At 38.4% G+C, this 20,663-nt stretch overlaps 1 protein-coding gene across 12 annotated transcripts in view; it reads right to left on the minus strand.

The window, feature by feature from the left end:
• Positions 1-20,663, minus strand: part of ADAM22 (ADAM metallopeptidase domain 22) — a 235,492-nt gene that overhangs the window by 72,207 nt on the left and 142,622 nt on the right. For all 12 annotated transcript variants that reach the window (XM_081244763.1, XM_081244764.1, XM_081244765.1 and 9 more), the window contains exons 5-8: positions 11,042-11,124; positions 6,669-6,732; positions 4,550-4,619; positions 184-254 (exon numbers count right to left, since the gene is read on the minus strand). In XM_081244763.1, coding sequence (XP_081100889.1) covers positions 184-254; positions 4,550-4,619; positions 6,669-6,732; positions 11,042-11,124 — 288 coding nt within the window. The remainder of the gene's footprint in view (positions 1-183; positions 255-4,549; positions 4,620-6,668; positions 6,733-11,041; positions 11,125-20,663) is intronic.

A 20,663-nucleotide genomic window follows, 5' to 3' on the forward strand; every position in this document is an offset into this window, starting at 1 on the left:
GAGTCTATGAAATAATATGGCCCCAACTCCACTGCTCCTACGAATGTGTCACCCTTCTTGTTTACCACACTACAGCAAATGCCTGAACTAATTCTTATCTCTCACAGACTTCATGTAGATTAAATTGATTGGCAGTTGCCAAATGTTTTTAAAACATCATGACATATACCTGTGAATACATACCTGTCGTTTACTCCGTTTTGGTCTTGGCTTCAAAATAAATTTTGGTGGAGTGATATTTACTTGTTGGAATTCTAAAAGGAAATAAAAATAAATTAAATTTAACTTAGTGCATTTGCCAGCTTTCTTTCACGAAGGGTAATCAAAGTTTTACTAGCCCTTCTTAGTATCAATTATATAACTGTACTTTAATCATCAATGAGTATTATAATTTATAAATTACAGAATTATAACTAATTATGAATTTTATAATATATAATATTGTGCTTAATGAAAATACAGAACATTGATCTTAGTAACTGCATTCATATTAATACTAAATAAACATACCACGAAGGAATACAATTCAAAAAAAATCTCAAACATTATTCCTGTTCTAATTTATCTCAAAATTTTTCTCAAAATTCTCCTATAAATACCATCACATTTTTATGGGGAATTGTCTGAACAGCCACTCGACCTTCACTTCCACCACTGATCTTCACTAAAGAATGACACACCAAATGTTGGTGAAGATGTGGAACAGTTAGAACTCTCATATAATGCTGATGAGAGTATAAAATGATATAACCACTTTGGGAAAAGGTTCTGCAATTTCTCTTCCAACAGTAGTTCTCAAATTGTGATCCTTGGACTAGTGGCATCAGTATTACCTGGGAACTTGGAAATGCAATTTCTCATAACCCACCCAAGGTATACTTAATCAAAAGCTGTAGAAATTAGTGCAGCCACTACGGAAAACATTATGAAGGTTCATGAAAGAATTTAAAAGAGAAATACCATATGATTCAGCAATCCCACTTCTGGGTATATAGCCAAAGGAATTTAAATCAGGATCTCAAAGAAATATCTGTACTCCCATGTTCACTGCAGCATTATTAACAACAGTCAAGATACAGAAGCAACCTAAATGTCCATCAGTGGATGAGTGGATAAAGAAAATATGATATATACATACAATGGAATATTATTCAGCCTTAAAAAAGGAAATCCTGCCATTTGCGACAACATAGGTGAACCTAGAGGACATTTTGTTAAGTGAAATAAGCTAGACACAGGAGGACAAATACTATATGATACCACTTATAGGAGGGATCTAAAATAGTCAAACTCAGAGAAACAGAGATTAGAATGGTAGTTGCCAGGGGCTGCGGGGAGGGGGATATAAGGAGTTATTAGTCAAAGTGCACAAAGTTTCACTTATACAAGATGAGTAAGTCCTAGAGATCTATTGTACAGCTTAGTGCATATAGTTAACGATACTGTATTGTATACTTAAAAATTTGCTAAGAGGTTAGATTTTATGTTAAGTGTTTTTATCATCATCATAAAGAGGGCTGGAGGAAACTTTTGGAATGGATGGATATGTTTATGGCAGAGATTGTGGTGATGATTTCATGGGTGTATATTTATCTCCAAACTCATCAAGTTGTATACAGTAAGCATATAAAGCTTTTTGTATGTCAATTATACCATAATAAAGCAGCTGAAAAAAAAAAACTCTAAAGATGAGGCCAGCAATCTGTGTTTACCAAGCCCTCCAGGTGATTCTGATGCATGCTGAAGTTTGAGAACAATGTTATACAGTTAAACATATACCTACCTTATGACCCAGTGATTTCACTCCCAGGTATTTGATAGAGAAATTTAGACGTGTGTCCACAAAAAAGATTTTGACAAGCATTTTCATAGCTGTTATAGTCATAATAGCCAAAAACTGGAAAAAATCCAAATGTCCATCGACGGAAGAGATAAAAAATTGTGGTATATTCATACAATAAGAACATACTCAATAATATAAAAGAAAGAACAATTGCTACCCTCAACAACATAGATCTCAGGCATGTGCTAAGCAAAAGAAACTGAACATGATGCATAATTCCATTTGTATGAAGAGCTACAACAGGAGAAACTAATCTATGGTGAAAAAGTCAGAAAAGGGACTGCAGAAGTGGTGGCACTGACAGGGAACAGACACAAAGGAAGTTACTGGGGTAATAGAAATGCTCTATATCTCACCAGGGGAGAATGTGGGTGTCAAAACTCAGCAAACAGCACACTAGTTTTGTGTATTTCATCATAGTAATTTTCTATTGCAGTACAATTGACATATAATATCATATTAATTTCAGGTGTACATAACAGTGATTTGATATTTATTGAATGTATATAGTTTGAAATGGTTAGGTAAGTCTAGTTACCACCTGTCTCCATACAAAGTTATTAAAATATTATTGACTACATTCCCTATGCTTTACATTACAACTCCATGATATATTTATTTTATAACTGGAAGTTTGTACCTCATCACCCTCTTCACCTATTTCACCTGGCCCCCATTCCCATCTGCTCTGGCAATCACCCAACTGTTCTCTGTATCTATGAGTCTATTTTTGTTCTGTTTGCTTGTTTTGTTTCTCATTGTAGTCATTTTTAAAACACTGAGGGCTAAGTGGTCAGTGTTTAAATAAATAAGCTTTTCTCAAAATGTGTTCTTAGGAATACTAGTCCTGAGAGATGTGTCAAATGAAACAAAACGTTCCACAGTCAAACAAGTTTGGGGAGCACCTGATCATATTTCTACCTCTGGCAAATACATAATGCATAGCAAAAAAAAAAAAAGACATAATATAATCCATAACTCAGTGACACTATTAAATCTAAAATAAAAAAGCTTCCTTTTGAGCTTATATCACAAAAATTACAGTTTTAACATTTGTCTATTTTTTGTTTCCTTCTAATTTTTCATAGTAAATCTTAATATGTTGAGAGACAAATGACACTCAAAATTGACACTGTAAACTTCTGATAAGAAAAGAAAACCAGGAACAAACTGAGACAGACTTGAGTTTTCAAAGAATATGTTCAAAACTCATTTTTAATAACAGCAAAACTGCTGAGTCACTTCCAAAATTTTTGTTGTAAAGAAACCCTGAACAAAGTTTTTTAAAAATTATAAGATTGTATCATGGCAAGCCTACAATAAAGTCCTTAGGGGGGACTCTTTATTTATTACTTTAAATATTAATTAATGTTTATTGTTTCCAGTAATGCCTATAAGATTGTAACTTTGTTCTCAGGCAGCTAACCATGATTTATTCTCTTCCCATAATAGGGATTATAAAAAATTTCATAAGATAATGAAGGAACAGTCTAAAGTGTCCATGTAAAGTAAAAGCAGCTAGCTATATATATGCTCATTTGCAGAGTTTTCCAAACAGTGAATTCTATAAAATAGGATCTTCTATTTCTTTGGCAGCAGGAGAAAAGGGGTGAGTTCTGTTTCTCCTCAGGGTAACCGCAGAAGGTCAAGGAGTTACAAATTTGTTTCAGAGAGGAAGAAACATTAGAAAACCCTTATTTCATTTTCCAACGAGAAGACAATGCAGCCTTTAAGTCATTTTCCTAAGTAGTAGTCTAGGGTTTGCTTTAGTCTAGTAATTTTTCCATTTGCCCTTGTGCCTCTCTCCCAGGGTACATTCTTGTAGTGCCATAATCCAAACCCCCATTCAGTCCCTTACTAGCTGTGGGACCCTAGAAAAAACAAACTAGCTGAGCTTCTGTTTCTTCATCTGTAAAATGAGAATGATAATATTGACCTCACAGAGCTGTCGCAAAGATTAAAAAGAGTTTAAAAATTAGAATGTACTATGGCCATAGTCAGGGCTCACTAAATAGGGGAGGAAGCATCTCCACATCAGATATTCAAAGTGTGCCCTATCTTTAGAAGGAGAACATGAATGAGTCTAGCATAGCCAAAGATAAATGCACTCTGCATAATCATTGCTCCACTAATGAGGCCAAAGCCTGAGTACTCTGCCTTTCTTGCCAAGAGAAGACATGGATGCAACTTTCGAATCAAATCTATAAATAGATGGACCCATAATCACACATGGGAAGGAAGACCAATTTCACAAATAGCACATCATAATAATAAATGTTAATCTACAATAGTTCTTTCTTAAAATGCTGGGGCAAAAAAGATGAGGAAACAACAAATGGGAAAATAATTAAGGGTTCATCTCTATGTTTACAAACTCAGTATTTCACCAAGAATGAATTTCATATATTCTATGTATGCAGACCAATTTTTGCTTTAACATTATTTCTCCTGTAATACCTTACTTTGAGTCTTATAATTTTAAAAAGTTTTCCTTCATCGTGTTCAAGCTATATCTTTCCAAACTCATCCACTATAAATGTGAGGTAGGTTTGCATTTTATTCTCTCTCTTGATGTTACTTGACTTTCTAAAACTGTTATGAGCAGTCACAGGCTGATGATATTCCACATATAATTAGCTCTAAAGCATTAAAATGAATTACTAAAGTTGTCTTTTTTTTTTTTAAATCACTATAAGAAGATCATACCAGATGGAAGATCATCCAAGGGAAATTCAAACAGTCTGGATTTGTAAACCGAATGAAAACGGAAATCCTCCTGAAACAACACAAACAAGAGAGATGAGGCATGGACAAGCAGATATCTCCAGGCTCAGGCAATCATAGCTGGAGGAGCTTAGACCTTAAAAGAACCGTCGTTTGACTACGTATTCTCTTGGGTTTGGAAAGGCCAAGAGCCATTGCACAACCCCTCCAGCTCACTCCTGTATTCTCCCAGCACCAGAGTGACAGCCCATTAAAAGCAAAACGCCTTCACAGACAGAGAAGCCAAAGCCTGCCATAATCAAAAAGAAATAAATGGACCTATTCCCCCAAGGAGAAGCAAGACGTCTGGGAAAATGGGCTAATGTTTTTTACAACTGGTTCCTTTCCACGGAGCCCTGCCCCCTTTTAGAGCCTGATAGCTTTGTTAGGCACACTGCAGAGCTAACAGTCTTCCTGTACTGGGGAGCAGGATGACTAGAACAAGCAGAAAGCCCAAAGCAGACCGTGCCTCAACATTCAAGTGTCACATAAACTTCTGCGAAAAACCAACAGATAAAAAGCCATGTTTCATCTAAGAAAACTTAATGAACATTCAAATAACTTCATCTGTCTTCCTTCAATTACCAAAAAAAGAATGTCATAAATAGTCAAGTTTCATGATATTACTTTTTTTAAAAATCACACTGTCGGGCTTCCCTGGTGGCGCACTGGTTAGGAATCCGCCTGCCAATGCAGGGGACGCAGGTTCGAGCCCTGGTCCAGGAAGATCCCACATGCCACGGAGCAACTAAGCCCATGCACCACAACTATTAAGCCTGCACTCTAGAGCCCTCAAGCTACAACTACTGAAGCCCGTGCGCCTAGAGCCCGTGCTCTGCAACAAGAGAAGCCATCACAATGAGGAGCCCGCACACCGCAACGAAGAGTAGCCCCTGCTCACTGCAACTAGAGAAAGCCCACACACAGCAACGAAGACCCAACACAGCCAAAAATAAATAAATAAATGTATTTAAAAAAAAAAATCACACTGTCAAGCAAAGTGACAGGACAGCTCTCACTGGGTACCCAGAAAATAACACACAAAACAGATAGTTTCCCACACAAGATTATTTATGAGTGGCAAAACAATGTGTGTTTCTTGAAATTATTTGCCTCTCTCAGTGTTTGATCAGTGTTCCATGATACATGGAAGAATATCTGTGTGTACAGAGCTAGGATGGAAGTGCATTATGTTTCTCTATAGTCAGTAATAGTACCCCTTTTCTAATTTGTGAAAAATGAATGTTTCAACTAAAGTGAGAGAGAGAATTGAGAAAACCCAGATTTCTCTAAACTTCGTCACCACGGGGCCTTAAAGAAAATGGGCAATAGAGAAAAATCTGGAATCTAGAAAAGAAAAAGGTTGGAAAATCACATTATCTATGGATTCGATCTGTTATGAACTGACAATGTGTCTCCCAAAATTCATGTTTAAGCCCTAAACTCCTAATGTGATTATATTGGGAGACAGGGCCTGTGAGGATGCGATAAAGGTTAACAGAGGTCACGAGCGTGAGGTCCTAATCTGATAAGGCTTGTGCCCTTATAAGAAGAGGAAAAGACACCAGACCTCACACTCTCTCTCTGTCATGTGAGGACACGGTGAGAAGGTGGCTATCTGCACCCCAGGGAGAGAGCCCTCAATGGACACTGACCCTGCTGGCACCTTGATCTTAGACTTCCAATCCCCAGAACTGTGCGAAAATAAATTTCTGTTGTTTAAGCCACCCAGTATTTTATAATGATAGCCTGAGCAGACTAAGACAGACCACAGCACATTATGGTGGAGATAGAAATGAAGGCTTCAGAACACCTCAGAAGGAAAGTATTTCCAACTGAATGGAAGAGTAACAGGCAGATTTTTTTTAAAAAGATCACTGTGATTTTGCCTTATTCACTATTTAATTTAAATGTATATGTGTACATATTGCACATATATATGTATACATATATTCCTGACCTTAAAATATGAAAATAAAGCAAAATAGAGAGAAAAAAGAGGGAAAAAAAGCTCCCAGCATCAACATTTACATTTGCCACAGCAAACAGAAGGAGCACTTACTTGGGAGGTGTCATTTCCTTCTGGCTCGATGAGATAGGTGTGGTTCCCATCATAGAACATCCCACTGCCAAGGACAAGAAAACAGTTAAGCCTGGCAATTGACTCTTGCCTCAGAACAAGATCATTTTAAAGTCAGCAGCCGCCGGAGGGCCAGTTTACTTCTCAATGCCCACTTCCCAGTTCCACCCATCACACGGGGTGCACCCCACATAGCACAACCCACACACATACATACCACCTACAGCACACATCATACACACTCACACACACCACACACACCACAGATCATACACACTCACACACACCACCCATACCACACACACACACACACCACACACACCACCCATACTACACACACACCACACATCATACACACACACACACCACCCACATGCCAACCACACACACACCAATATACCGTACATTACACACCACAACCCCACACATATACACACCACATACCACACCCACACACACACCACACAACACACACACCCCACTCCACGTATCTCACACACACACATACATACACACACATCATATACATTTAATAAGATGAAAAAAGCTGCAAGAAGAGCAGAATAGGGAGGGCACAAGACAGCAGGATGCAGGGAACAGGGTGCAAATCTGAAGTTAAATTTTGGACCTCATTGGCTAGAGATGACTATCAGCCAATTGAGAAATCCTCTGGAGGGCATCTTAAGCTACACATGGCCTCAACTCCCACTCAGAGAGATCAGATAGCCACCCCTTTTAGAGGAATGTGGTTTTTCTACTAAGATCAGGTCCCTCCTGATACTGAAGGAACTTGTGTTACCACTCAGGTGTCTGAGGGGGGTGAAGCTGTGATCCTCTGCAGTCACGTTTCAGTGTTAGGTGGAAATGACTGCATTATACCCAAGCTGCTAACCATAGAATAGTATGTTTCTTTCATTGATCGCTTAGTGAAATCGGCTGGTTTCCTGAGCTATAATTATAATGGCCTCCAGCTCTATGTCTATCCAAATTCATTCACTCCTGCAGTAACATCTTCCACATGTCCTCTACTTTCATATACCGTTAGAACTGCCCTTTTCACATCTGTAACGTCAACCCAAAGTGCACTTTCTGAATTTGGATGACGCTGCATTTGGAATTTAAAGATAAACAGATGCAGTTTGTAAGATATTACTGACAATATATGCCTAAGGAATCAGTGAGGGGAGCATTTTTCAGAACAGTAGACCAAATATGGCAGTGAACATTCTGCTGATAACAGGCCAGACCCAACCAGAAAAATGTACAAAACCATCACCCTTTGCCAAAGTTCACATGGCTACACTGATTAAGTAGCAAGCAGGTTGTTTTGTTTAAATAGTATTGGGTGCTATTTCCTCTTGAATTAGGTTAGTATCCAATGCAAAAATCAGTTATTTTTTATTGGATTTAAACATCATGATACATGGTATAAACAAAGCAGATTCTGACACCATCCATGAAGATTCTGGTTCCCTAAATGAATTATTATTATTTTTTTGGCCCCAGGGCATGTGGAACTTCCCGGACTAGGGATTGAACCCATGCCCCCTGCACTAGAAGTGTGGAGTCTTAACCACTGGACCACCAGGGAAGTCCTGGTTCCCTAAATGAAAATATGCCATTTTTGATTCTTTAACAATTAAAAAGCATGTGTGTTTCATTTACTTTGAGGATTGAAAGCTTTCTGTTACATTTATATAAATTCCAAATAGTATACCGAGTCCATCACAGAGTTTATAATTGATAAAATCCTATAACTAGGACCAAGTCATTACCAGCCAATTGATTGAGCTAAAATTTTAAAAGGCTGCAACAAAGCAAGATTTTGAAAGGAAACAGTCATTCTTACAAATTGCCACAAGAGGGCAATAAACTTACATTTGATTCTATTCTTTAATGTTCCCATAGTTACAGGATTTTGTCAAAACATCAGACATACCAGGACCAAAATATTGCCCATCAGTCCTTCGAATATGAAAAAAAATGTGCTCCTGCAGGTTCTTTATGGAAAAGATATGAGTTTGATTATTTTACTCTTTATGTTCTTTAATGGAATTCAGTAAATCAAGAAAAATGAAAAATCTCAACATGTACTTGGTCATTTATTGAAGATGAGTCATGGATGAAATAATATATCTCATACCTAAATCACTGCAATTGAGACAACATAAATTATTTAATATTTAGAAATAGCTCCCCCAAATATTTCTGTCAGCAATGTTTGTTCAGAAGGTAAAATCAAGATGAAAAGTAATAATTAATAAATAACAAAAAGGAACAAGAGTGAATTTATTCAACATGCTCATAAAAGTCTAAGAACACCAAAATACACTTGTACACAATCCTGACAGTGTCCCTACACACGGTGGGTTTTCTGTTTGTTTCTTCTTGTTTAGTCTTAAATGAAAAAGTTTCTAAAGGGAGAAATAAATTTTACTTAGTTAAAACAACAGAAGCAGGCTCTGAGTTCAACTCCTCAGCTAGTCACTAAAACGTCCTTAAAGTTCCCTTTCCATCCTTAGAACTGTGTAGGATTAGTAGGTGTTGGTCTGAGGGTCTCAGGTCTGTTAGGGTCCTTAGAAGGCAGTAATACCTTCTCTCTTATTCTCACAATATTGTGTCCATTTGGAAAACTGGGGGGTGGGGGAGGGGAGGGGCAGGGAGGAATTGGAACATGTACTGGGGCAAGACACTTACACTGTGACTTTGGACTAAGATTTTAAGAGGAAGAGAGAGGAAGGAAAAAGCCTAGAACAGACATTTGCTGTCACAAAAGTCGGCAGGCCCAGTGTACTATTCCTGGCTGACAGCTGTGCTCATCTTGAGATCAGAGATGACAATTTTACTGTTGAAGGAGATATCGACGTTTCTTTTTCCAGATTAAGAATGCCGAGGCTCTCAGATATTAGGAACGGATTCCATGTTTGTAAAAATGTCTCCTTATTCAAAGAATTTACTTAAACTTAGTAAAATGGTCCTTTAGAAAAAAACAATAAGCAAATGGAGGTCTATCCTGCTCTCAGGCATGTGACCTCCTTTCTCTGGCTATTTATCTGATCCCTGTGCTCTCTCCTTCCTGCCTCTCACGTACTGCCAGAACCTGACCAGAGGCACCACTTAGGCAGACTGGCTAGATTTCCCAGCCTTTCCCATTAGGTCCCTTTCCTCACTTTCTTTGGACCTGTCAGTCGAACCGCTCCTCCTGGAAGATTCTATCAAAGCCTGTTCCAGGGCCCACTCCACCTTCTTCAGGTGACATCTCTCTGGAGCCCTCAGGGATGACCTCATTCAGTGCCCACTCTCAGCTTGCGTTTTTCTCAGGTTTTTTCTCTCTCAAAGAAAACAAATACATGTACCACATTCCATAGCACGAAGCTGGGCTAGACTTAGCTTCCCCACTAGACTGGGAGCTCTTGCGGGCAGGGCTCACGTTCTAATCCCCTTAATATTCCAAGTGGCTGGCACACACCAGATGCTCAATAACTGTTTGTTAGATGAAAAATCCACGTCTCTAACTTGGTAATAGACAGGAAGTATTTTAAAGCTTCCAAACAAAAATTTCACAGAACTAAAGTGCTAGCTGGTTCTGGGCCCCAAAAAGTAACAAGGAGCTTGGATGATTTAGTCTAAGTAGAATGCTGAGGGCTGACACACTATCTTTATAAGGGGTCACAAGACAAGTAAGAGACAGACAGCCACCTGGGTACCACCATCATCGACAGGATGGAGGAAGCTGATCTATTTCCACAGTAAACATCAGCAAACCTACTTTGATAGTGAAGGTTATGTAAAAGGAAGCAAGGCCCTGAGGAAGGATGAACTACGTTCCATAGAGATTTCTGAAAACAAATGGACCCTCCCATGAGTTTGCTGTGAGTTAGGTGGGATTCTGGCTGAATAAAGGGCTAAAACACATGAGCTCTTGAGGTCACCTGCAGCCCTTGTCTTTGTGCAAGGAGTCAGGAGTTTCCACCTCCTGAAATCTCTATTATTCCATACAAATGTAAAAATGAACATCAAGGAGTATGAGGGGTAGAACGGGTACCAAGGGGCTAAACACCCACGGAAACAGAGAACAAATTTACTCAAACCACTCCTGTCTCCATCTGGATGAAACTAGAAAAATGTTTCAAACATCACTAAGGATGCATATTATAATCATAGAGCCCCTGGTTTCTGCATCTCTAATTTAACAATCTGCTTGGTTTATAAACCACAAAGGAGAAAAAGATTTGATCCACCATTGATTTAAAATTAGTTCTTGATATAAAATAGAGATTTTGACCACGGTGCATTAAAAATAAAGAAAATAAGTGAAAAAAAATGGATGATACAAAAAATTTGGGGACACTTACTGAAGTCCATGGCATGTTGACAATGCCACAAATGAGGCAGGGTTTCCTCGGATGTGGCCCTGGTAGTAACAGTGTTCTCCTCCCTGAAAGCAGAAATAGAGAACATAAGCCTTTGCCATCACAAAGAGAATCTGCCACAGCGTTTCACAGGTTTCTGCCCACACTGCACCTCCACGTGCAAAGCTCTGTACAATGTTTCGCTATCCAGGCTAGTATTATCAAACCATCTCTAACAGAATTATTCATAAACACTCCCAGCGAGCTGACTCCAAATCAAAAGACAGGGAAATAAAAGTTGATTTAACTTTCCTTTTATGTAGGTGATGATAGACAGAACAAAGAAACAGACTCTGAAATACATATGTGGTCCCCAGCACCAGGAAAAGTTCAATCAGCGATTTCACCAGTCCTGAAAAACTCAACCTTAAGTAGCAGCAAAATGATGTGCTTTCCCATAAAGTGAAGTAAAATGAATATAAATCATCTGAGAGTCACTAAATTAAATTGATGGAGAAAAATGCCTATTTTTACAGTTATCAAAACTTGACAAGTTTACACTAGTCTTTTCTCCAGCCAGGAATGGCTTTACTGGTAAGCAGTCTAGGGTAGTGTTTGAGATTGAGAAATTTCTTCTAGAAGTGAGCCAAATTAATGAAATTCCACTAAGAGACTCGTTTCTTTGGATTAAATGTTCCTGGAAAAGGTAACAGGGTAGAGCCTCTGGCATCTCAAGGTGGTACCCCAGTCTTTAGATGCTTGCTACTCAGACTGTGGTCTAGAAAACAGCAGCACTGGCGTCACCAGAAGCACATCAGAAATGCAGAATCCTAGGGCCCACCCCCGACCTACTGGATCAGAATCAGCATTTTAACAAGGTACCTAGGTGATTCATATGCACATTTAAGTTTGAGAAGCACTGGTCTAAATGACCTTTCCCATTCCCCCACTAACCTCCCATTTCCTCAGAAGCTGAAAGCTTTTAATTCAACTGACTCACTGATATATGAAAGAGCAATGTAGGAAGGACTGAAGGAATGGGTGGTTTAAAGGGGCAAATGTTACCTACTTCATAGTCTGGCTTAAGGACTAACCCCACTTAAAATACTCAGTGCTTGACAAGGGCAGGGGAGAGAACAGGAAGACATAATGATGGAACAAGGTTGAAGACATTTTCTTCACTGTAATTCCAAGGAAGGCTCCAAGGAGCTCCAAGGAGCCTGCTGCTCCTCATGAGATAATCCCACAGGACAGGGTGAAGCTCAGCTTTGCTGAGGGAGCAGAGAGCAGGCAAAATGGCTCGCAGCACAAGCCCTGACACTCTTGACACCTCCAAATTCCCAAGGGAGTCACTGAGAATCATGAACTGAGGACTGGGGTTGGATCGGATGGAGGATAAGATAGGGAGGTACTTCACGTGTAATTCTGACAGGCAGTGGAACCCAGAAGGCCATAGACTTAAGGGGAGAAACAAAGCCAGTCCCTGACTTCCGGGGTAGGGTTGGTTTGGATGTTAACAGTGTGAGCTATTAGCTCCTTCACTTACTTTAGAACAATGCATGGCACTTGGTACACACTCAATAAATGTTTGCTACCATTATGATTACTGTGTGTCACTTATTGTCCTACTCAGTTTACACACACAATCTCCTTAAATCCTCACATTGCTTCTACAAAGAAATATTGTCATCTCTATTTCACATAGGAGGTCACAATCTCTGAGAGTCAAGGCTGTCCACCTGGGAAGTGGCCAAGTAGGGGTGCAAAGTTTGTGTGTGAATGCGAGGCCTGTGTCCTTCCCCCTACATTACTTATGAGTTGGACCTACGTCGGAAGCCATTCTGGAGCATGACAAAGTCATGAAACAACGGAAGGCGAAACTGCAAGGCAGCGCCATGCCAGGAAGGTGGACTACAGCTCCGTTGTTATGTTTTATGATAATAAATTTACATATAGGGGCAATTTTGGGGGGATGTTGCTCCACGTGAAAGAAAAATTCCTCTAGGACTCCCCCTCCTGAAACTACCACAGAATGGGAAGTACCCACTAAAGCCCCGGGGAAATAGGTAAAGAATTAAGAGCCTGGAACTAAGGGGATGTTTTTATGAAAAGCACCCTCTAGTATGGAGTTACGGGCATGGGCCGGAGTTCCTGATGACATAGGAAATTTATGGTTCTATTATAAAGGAAGATTAATTATAGAAAAGCAAATGACTAGAGCAGAATTGGTTGCTAGGATAGGGAGAAAACACTGTCTCAGTTGAAGGAAACAACGAGAAAGAGCATGCAGGGTATATTGTAAATATTTTCATGGAACCATTGTAAAAGGTTGCCCATGCAAGAAGAGAAATAGGAACAAGTAGCTCCAACGTTTACAATTAAAATAATCATATAATGGCCTGGCTTGGTTACTAAGAAATAACCTGTGATTAATGGGAACTTGGGGAAATATTTTAATAGGACATCTAGAAACTAGGGGATTTTTTTAAAAAAATCTTTATAGAATATTTTGAGGTTTGATTGTGCTAAGATTGTTTGGCCACGTACCTGGTAATGTAATCAACTACAATATATAAACCTGTGATTGAAAACAATAAAGAAGAATGAGAAAGAGAAACATGCAATGCTGATACTTTAAGAAGTGTAATAGAATTATTTCTTCGCCGACGCTATCCATCCCTCGGGTATCCCTGGACTCGCTGGAGCTGGACTCCGGCAGACCTAGAACCTGTGAGTTATGCAATGCAAGCTTCCCCTAGGCTGTTTTTGTTTGTTTGTTTGTTTTTAATTTTTGGAGTAAAGCTGGGGGGTAAATTTAACAGAACTTAAAATTCCCTCTGTTGGGCTGTTGGACTGGTGAACTATCCAAAAGATTAGTGGAGGAGAGGTTACTATGTTTCAAATGACCTTGATTTCCTGGACACATTTGATTGGACCAATCAAAACTCTAGCATTTGTTTGGCCATACACAAAAAGCCAACAGTCAATGGGGTGACCTGGAAAGACAGAGCAGCATTTCTTTAAATTGGACACAGACTAAATAACCCAATCAGATCTCTCTCAGAGGTCTAAAACTCACAGTGAAGAGTAGGTAGAAAGATAGTAGAAACAAAGAGAAGCAGAAACCAGGAAGATAATCACAAGAATTACGGTATCAGGTTAGGGAACAATGGAAGCTGACAAGTCATTGTATGTGGGGAAAATACATCAGAGGTAAAGGCATATAAGACATGTTTTATAAATTACTGAAGTTTTCTTTAAAATACCAACTTTGGAAGCATGTTATGTTAAATCATAAAAAAGGACAAAGAATTCATCTTTTGAAACAATCTGTTATATAGGGGTTAAATAGATGATCTGATAATAGAAAACAATCTTTCACTAATTTCTGATTCTGAAAATAGGAGTCAATCCAAAAAATAGCATATGATCATGATCCATCTGCACAAAAGCCTAACACTGCAAATGAAGTGAAGAGCTCAATATGGTTGAATCATTATCAAATGTTTCCATGACACTTGAAGAGAAGCATAAACACCAGGGGCAGGGAAATCTCCTCAATTTAGACTATTGTAATTCAAATCTTGAGGGTCTCAACTGGCATTATATGTAATTCTTCTAAATAATGGTGGAAATTAATTTTTGTGTTGTAACTTTTTTTCAGGAATTATTCGCCATAAATCAACAATTATTTCAACTTAGAGCTAAAGTAGATTGTTTTTTTCCTTTGACATGCCTGGAAATATTTCTTAGTCCAGAATAGAGGCCTTAATGTTAAAGGGCTTCTTTAATTTATATAAATCTATAGTTAAATTATTAAAATAAATAGACAAAATAAATTTAATAGATTTTTGCTTTTAAATAAGTATTTTCACACATTATTTTTAAAATAATAAATACTTATGGCAAAAATCCTAAGAATTCAGGTGGTACATGGTAAAGAGTAAAAATATCCCATTCCTACACATTGTCCAGGCTGCAGTTGCTTCCTAAAAGGTAAGCATTTTTGACAGATTTTGTGTACCACATCAGGAGTTGTCTATGCATATTTAAGGAAATGTGTATATACATAAATATACATATATCCTTTTCAGTGCATAAATGAGTTTACACTACCCATACTGTTCTACCACTTGGTTTTTTTCCTTAAGGTAACCTTAACATCAACCTTATTCTTTCAACTGTGGCAGAATATTCTACCACAGGGGTGAACCACAATTCATTTAAACAATCCTGTACAAATGGACATTTAGGTTATTGCAACAAACATTCTTTCATATATTTCTGTGCACTTCTGTCAGTATATATGTAGGATAGATTACCAGATGTGTAGGTCAAAGAATATGTGCATTTAAAATTTTAGTGGATAGTTTAAAAGACAAATATAAGTGTATTTCTTTACACATATCTGTTTTAAAAGATGCATGGCATTTTAAAATAATAAAATGCATTTTTATTAAAAATTATATATTTTAATAAAGACTACCACTTAAACCAACTTTCTCAAATCTTATCAATAATAAAGATTCTCCATATCTTCACATGACTTTCTTAAGGAACGAGATGCTTTATGGAAGTAGGTATTATAAAAAATAACCTAAGACAGACGTTGTAGGAAAATAAAAAAGCCAGCACATCCCAACAGAGTTTAGCTCTTTATCCAACTGCCAGTCATGGCTTTATTCCTTACTGTCTCTTGTTCCAAAAATAAATCCATTGTCCTTGAAACTTCTTTCATACTCTTTGATTTAATAACACAGTCATAACAGTACAGATGTTTATTTTTAGCTAAGTAGATAGTTGTAGCTAAAAAAATTACCCAACCTCTATAAAAATGAACTATATGATAATTCACATGTCATATTGGTTTATCTTCCCTGTGGAAAAAAGCTTACTGAAATTTAATTCTAGGGAAATCGAAATAATCATTTATTTGAAAAATTCAAACACAAACCACATTTTTATTAAGCATCCAGAACTCAAAAGAAAAGCAGAATTTATTACAAATATGATGAGATGATAATGCAAAGGAAGTTACACAGCCGGGGTTATAAAACTATGAAAACCCAATAAAAGAAACTAATTAGAGCACAGCTACAAAGCCACGGTCATTTGCTCTTCATCCAGACTCCCAAAGGAAACTACAACTTTATCTTCTCCAAGGGCCACCTCTTCCAAAAAGCCTTCTCAGATTCCCTCCTCCTTATAAAATTAACCTTGCTAACCATTCTTTCTCTGAATTTTCATATTTTATCTCCTTCTACCTGCATTCTTCTTTCTGTCCCATGCCCCCACTAAACTATGGTCTCCTTTCAGGGAATCACAGGTGCCTGATTTACATCCCCAAGTGTGCTGTTAGGGGGAAAGCCTCCCAGAATCTCAGCTTCCTCATCAATCAAATGGGGAAAATAACAACCCACACTGCCTCACAAAAGAATGCAGTGGAATCCATGAGATACAAAGTCAAGTCCACTGTAAACTGCTATATAATTAGGTGCAGTCAGGCAATATTTACTCAGTGAGGGATTCTGTATGTCCCTCTAGCTATGATTCTCATTTTATTTGTTAAGCCTAACAAACTGTTAAATTCAGGGCATTAGCTAATTAATAATGCAGATTACTGTGTCTCTTGCCCAGAGAGTCTGTTTAGGCAGCTCTGAGATTAGACCCAAGAATCTGCATTTTAACAAATATCCCATGTTTTTCTTACTCTAAGGATACACTAGAGCAGTGGTCCTCAACCTTGGCTGCATATCAGAAACACCTTGGGGAGCTTTCAAAATCCCAGTGCTCAGGCTGTACTCCAACCCAATTAAATCATACTCTCTGGAGACAGGACGCAGGCCTCAGCATCTTTTTAAGTGCTCCAGATGATTCAATGAAGCTGCAGTGTCTGAGAATCCCTGCCCTAAAGAAATATTGCTTAACAGCAGGGGTTCTCAAAACTGACTATCAGAATCACCATGACTCCCAGAATCACCCACGGGTTCCCAGGCATTCCCTCAGACCTACTGGATCAAAATCTCCAAGGAGAGAGGGCTCTAGGCGTTTTACGGTTGCAGAAAGTTCCCCAGCTGATTTTGATGATCATATTTGGAATTATTAACCTAAAAATATTCAACCCAATACCAAACCATCCCCAGGTAGAGGATACCAGAAAGACTGAGATCTTTCAGAGAATGAAAGTGTATGTCATATCCTGGGCATTCTGCTTGGTGATGAATGTACTATTTCATGACGACTGATGAAGTGAATATCAATTTTTCCATTTCACAAGTGAGAAAATGTCGATTTAAAGTGAGCCTTCACACCCAGGTATGCCTGATGCATAGTCAAGTCTCTTTATGTTGGTGGTTCTCAAAGAGTGGTGTCCAGCCCCAAAGCATCAGCTTATTAGAAATATAAATTCTTAAGCCTCTCCCCAGACACATTCAATCAGAGGCTCTGGAAGCTCTCCAGTGACTTCCAGGCACTCAAAATTTAAGAACAACTGCTTTTCGCTACATCTGCCTCTGCATTTTAAAGCTCCTCATTTGCTGAGTTCCCTGAAATCCTACACTAGTTCCTGAGCAGAGTCTAACTGAAGCATAAAAGATATAAACAGCCATAGCTCTTCTCCATTTCTTCTCTTTTTTCCCAAAGCCAGCTGGTTTTATCAGAAACAGAATTGAGGGTAAAAGGTGAAATAAGAATACTTGAGGGACTTCCCTGGTGGCACAGTGGATAAGACTCTGCACTCGCAGTGCAGGGGGCCCAGGTTCAATCCCTGGTCAGGGAACTAGATCTCATATGCATGCCACAACTAAGAGTTTGTGTGCCACAACTAAGAAGCCCACCTGCTGCAACTAAGACCTGGTGCAACCAAATAAATAAATAAAAATATTTTTAAAAGATTATGTGAGAATTTTACCATGTACAGAGCCAGGAAGAGCAGAGCTATTCTTTGTAGGTGCTGGTAAGAGGGTACCATACAGGATGCTTTGGCCAGGACTCAAGGGACTAGAGCAATCAACATCCCATTAGCTTGGAACTAAGGGGTCTCCCAGGATGCAGGTCATTCAGTACTCCATCCATGAAAGTCACAGGCAAATCAGTGTGAGTTTGGTCACCCCAAAAGGGACAGGGTTACTGCAGACACTTCCAGACCCAAACAGCAGCCTGTAACCCTTGTGTTCCTGCTCTGGTCCCTGAGTCATAGTTCTCTACCCCTCTGTGGGCACCAGTCCCAGGACTGGCTTCTGCCCTGCAGATCGGAGTTTATGCCAGTCATCCTCCTCCATAAGTGAGACCCTTGCTCACTCTAGAAGTTCGCCACCCTGGGTGCACATTAGTGTCACATTACTGTCATGAGGGAAGTTTTTTTTAAAAAAAGATCAAGGCTTATTCCGTGCCATTTATATCAGGACCTCTAGGGATGGAACCTGAACATTATTTTAAACTGCCCAGATGATTCCAACATGCTGCCTTAGGTTGAGAAGCTATGCTCTAGGCAATTTCCCCTTTGCAGGAACTGAAGACCTGTGCCTGAACTCTACTGCACCCTAAATTTCTCCCAGGCACGTGCACTGGCCAGACTTCTGTTTGTGGCTGCATGGCTGGAATCTGTTCTGCCAGGCATTTGTCTACAATAGCCTCTTCCCAATTTCCTCCTGATTGGCATTGACATGACATGCCTCTCCCTCCCAATAGTGAGAAATGACATTTTAAAGTCAAGAATATTCCGAGTCTCCCTAGGGTCATCTGCATCAAGGAAATTCCTAGAAAAGCTAAATCTTATTTTGGAGAGGATCCAGCAACCTACCCTGATTAAAATGTATAACCTGGTATTATATAGAATCAGATGGGATTCATAAAAGGGACATATTTTAAACATTTGTTCAGTTACAGAATGTAAGGTTATCTGATTCTACAGGCTCTCCAAGGAAAATAGAGAGAAAAGCAATCTCATCTTATTTTACAGTAAATTAAATTAAATAAAGCTATCACATGGTCGATAATCCATGGATCTACACTATGCATGTCAAAATCTTTACCAGTTCATGCCAAAATAAGAAAAATAAGGGCAATTCAGTTTTTCATAAAGCTAAATGCAATTAATTTTCATATAACTGTCCTTTGGTTTGAGATTTATTCTTGCCTTCTCTTTTAAAATTATCCATTTTTAATTTTTAATAGGCCTTTTTATTTTGAAATAATTGTAGATTCACAGAAAAGTTGCAAAGATGGTACAGAGAGTTCTAGTATATCTATCACTAAGTTTCTCCCATTGTTAACATCTTACATCAACTGAGTACATTTGTCAAAACTAAAAGACTGATATCAGAATGTTACCGATTACTAGGCTCTGAACATTTAGATTTCACTAGTGTTTCCATTAACTTCCTCTTTCTGTTCCAGGATCCAGTCCAGGTTACCATATTGCATTAGTTGTCATAGTCATTCTTTTTGAACTGGGAGCAATAGTAAATAGAATTTAGGCATTTTGAAGGGGCTGTTTCCATATACAGTAAAATAAAAAGATTGGCAACCCTATATTGATCTAAAATTTGTTTTGTTAGTGTACTGGGCTATGAAATGCAAGTCCAGGATCAAGAGTATGAATGAATATTTCCTAGACTCTAACTTAGCACTATAGGTTTCAAAATATTTTTTTTAAACTATGCTTATGTAAACAAGCTTAATTTAAATGACTTATTAAAACATAATTTTTAATATAACCCATAGAGATAATTTCTGAAAGGTTACTCAATAACACTTTTCTATAACAATAATCTAGGACTCCTCATTGCCTGAAATTGTTCTGGACTGTCCTTTCAAGGATGTTTGCAGAGTGAAAAGCCTTTGAAGATAGAGCTATCTCCCTCTAGAGCAAAAAAGAAGCATGTTTACTTCCTATGATAAAAGATTCAAGTTTTTTAAATTCAGAATTTCTCCAGTAACACAACATGCTGTGTGTGCAGGTGTCATCTGGCCCTTTCCTCTGTCACCCTCTGGGGATCGAGGCTCACGACACAAGCATAAGAAAATGCTGATATTCTGGCTACTTCTTTGACCCACGATCTCCTGTCTTCTGCCAGCATAGATGAAACTGCAACAGGCTAACTTGTTAACTTGCAAGTAAGATAAAATCTTAGACCCTCACAGTTGTTGAAACTTGGATTTCCATTTTCCCCTGAAGATTAGGAGATTTGTTAACAGTGAGCCTCCATTCCCACATTTGCATTTTGCTGTAGGATACAAATCAGCTGCAGATAAGAATAAGATACACGTTGTCCATCTTATTACAGCTAGCCTATCTCTCATTTATACCACTAGTTGACACCTTTGGACATCTGTGTTTGCCATTCCATTCCAGGATACAAGTGTTCAAGCAGTATCAAAATTCTCACCTCATTTCAACATCGAAAGCTAAATGGTCCTTCAAAATCTCTGCACTATTTTAATACTCTAGGATCTTGCAGCATAGTCATCAACCAAAAAACATTTTAAAAACTAAAAGGAGACAAATCTAGCGGACAAAAAAGGAAATAATTTCATTTAAAAATATGCATGGTTCCTATTGAAGAGGAAAGATATATAAGAATATTATTGCAGCAAATATTCTTGAATATTATTGTAGCAAAAG

This window comes from Mesoplodon bidens (assembly GCF_964165515.1).
Source record: "Mesoplodon bidens genome assembly, chromosome: 9".
Lineage (NCBI taxonomy): Eukaryota > Metazoa > Chordata > Mammalia > Artiodactyla > Ziphiidae > Mesoplodon > Mesoplodon bidens.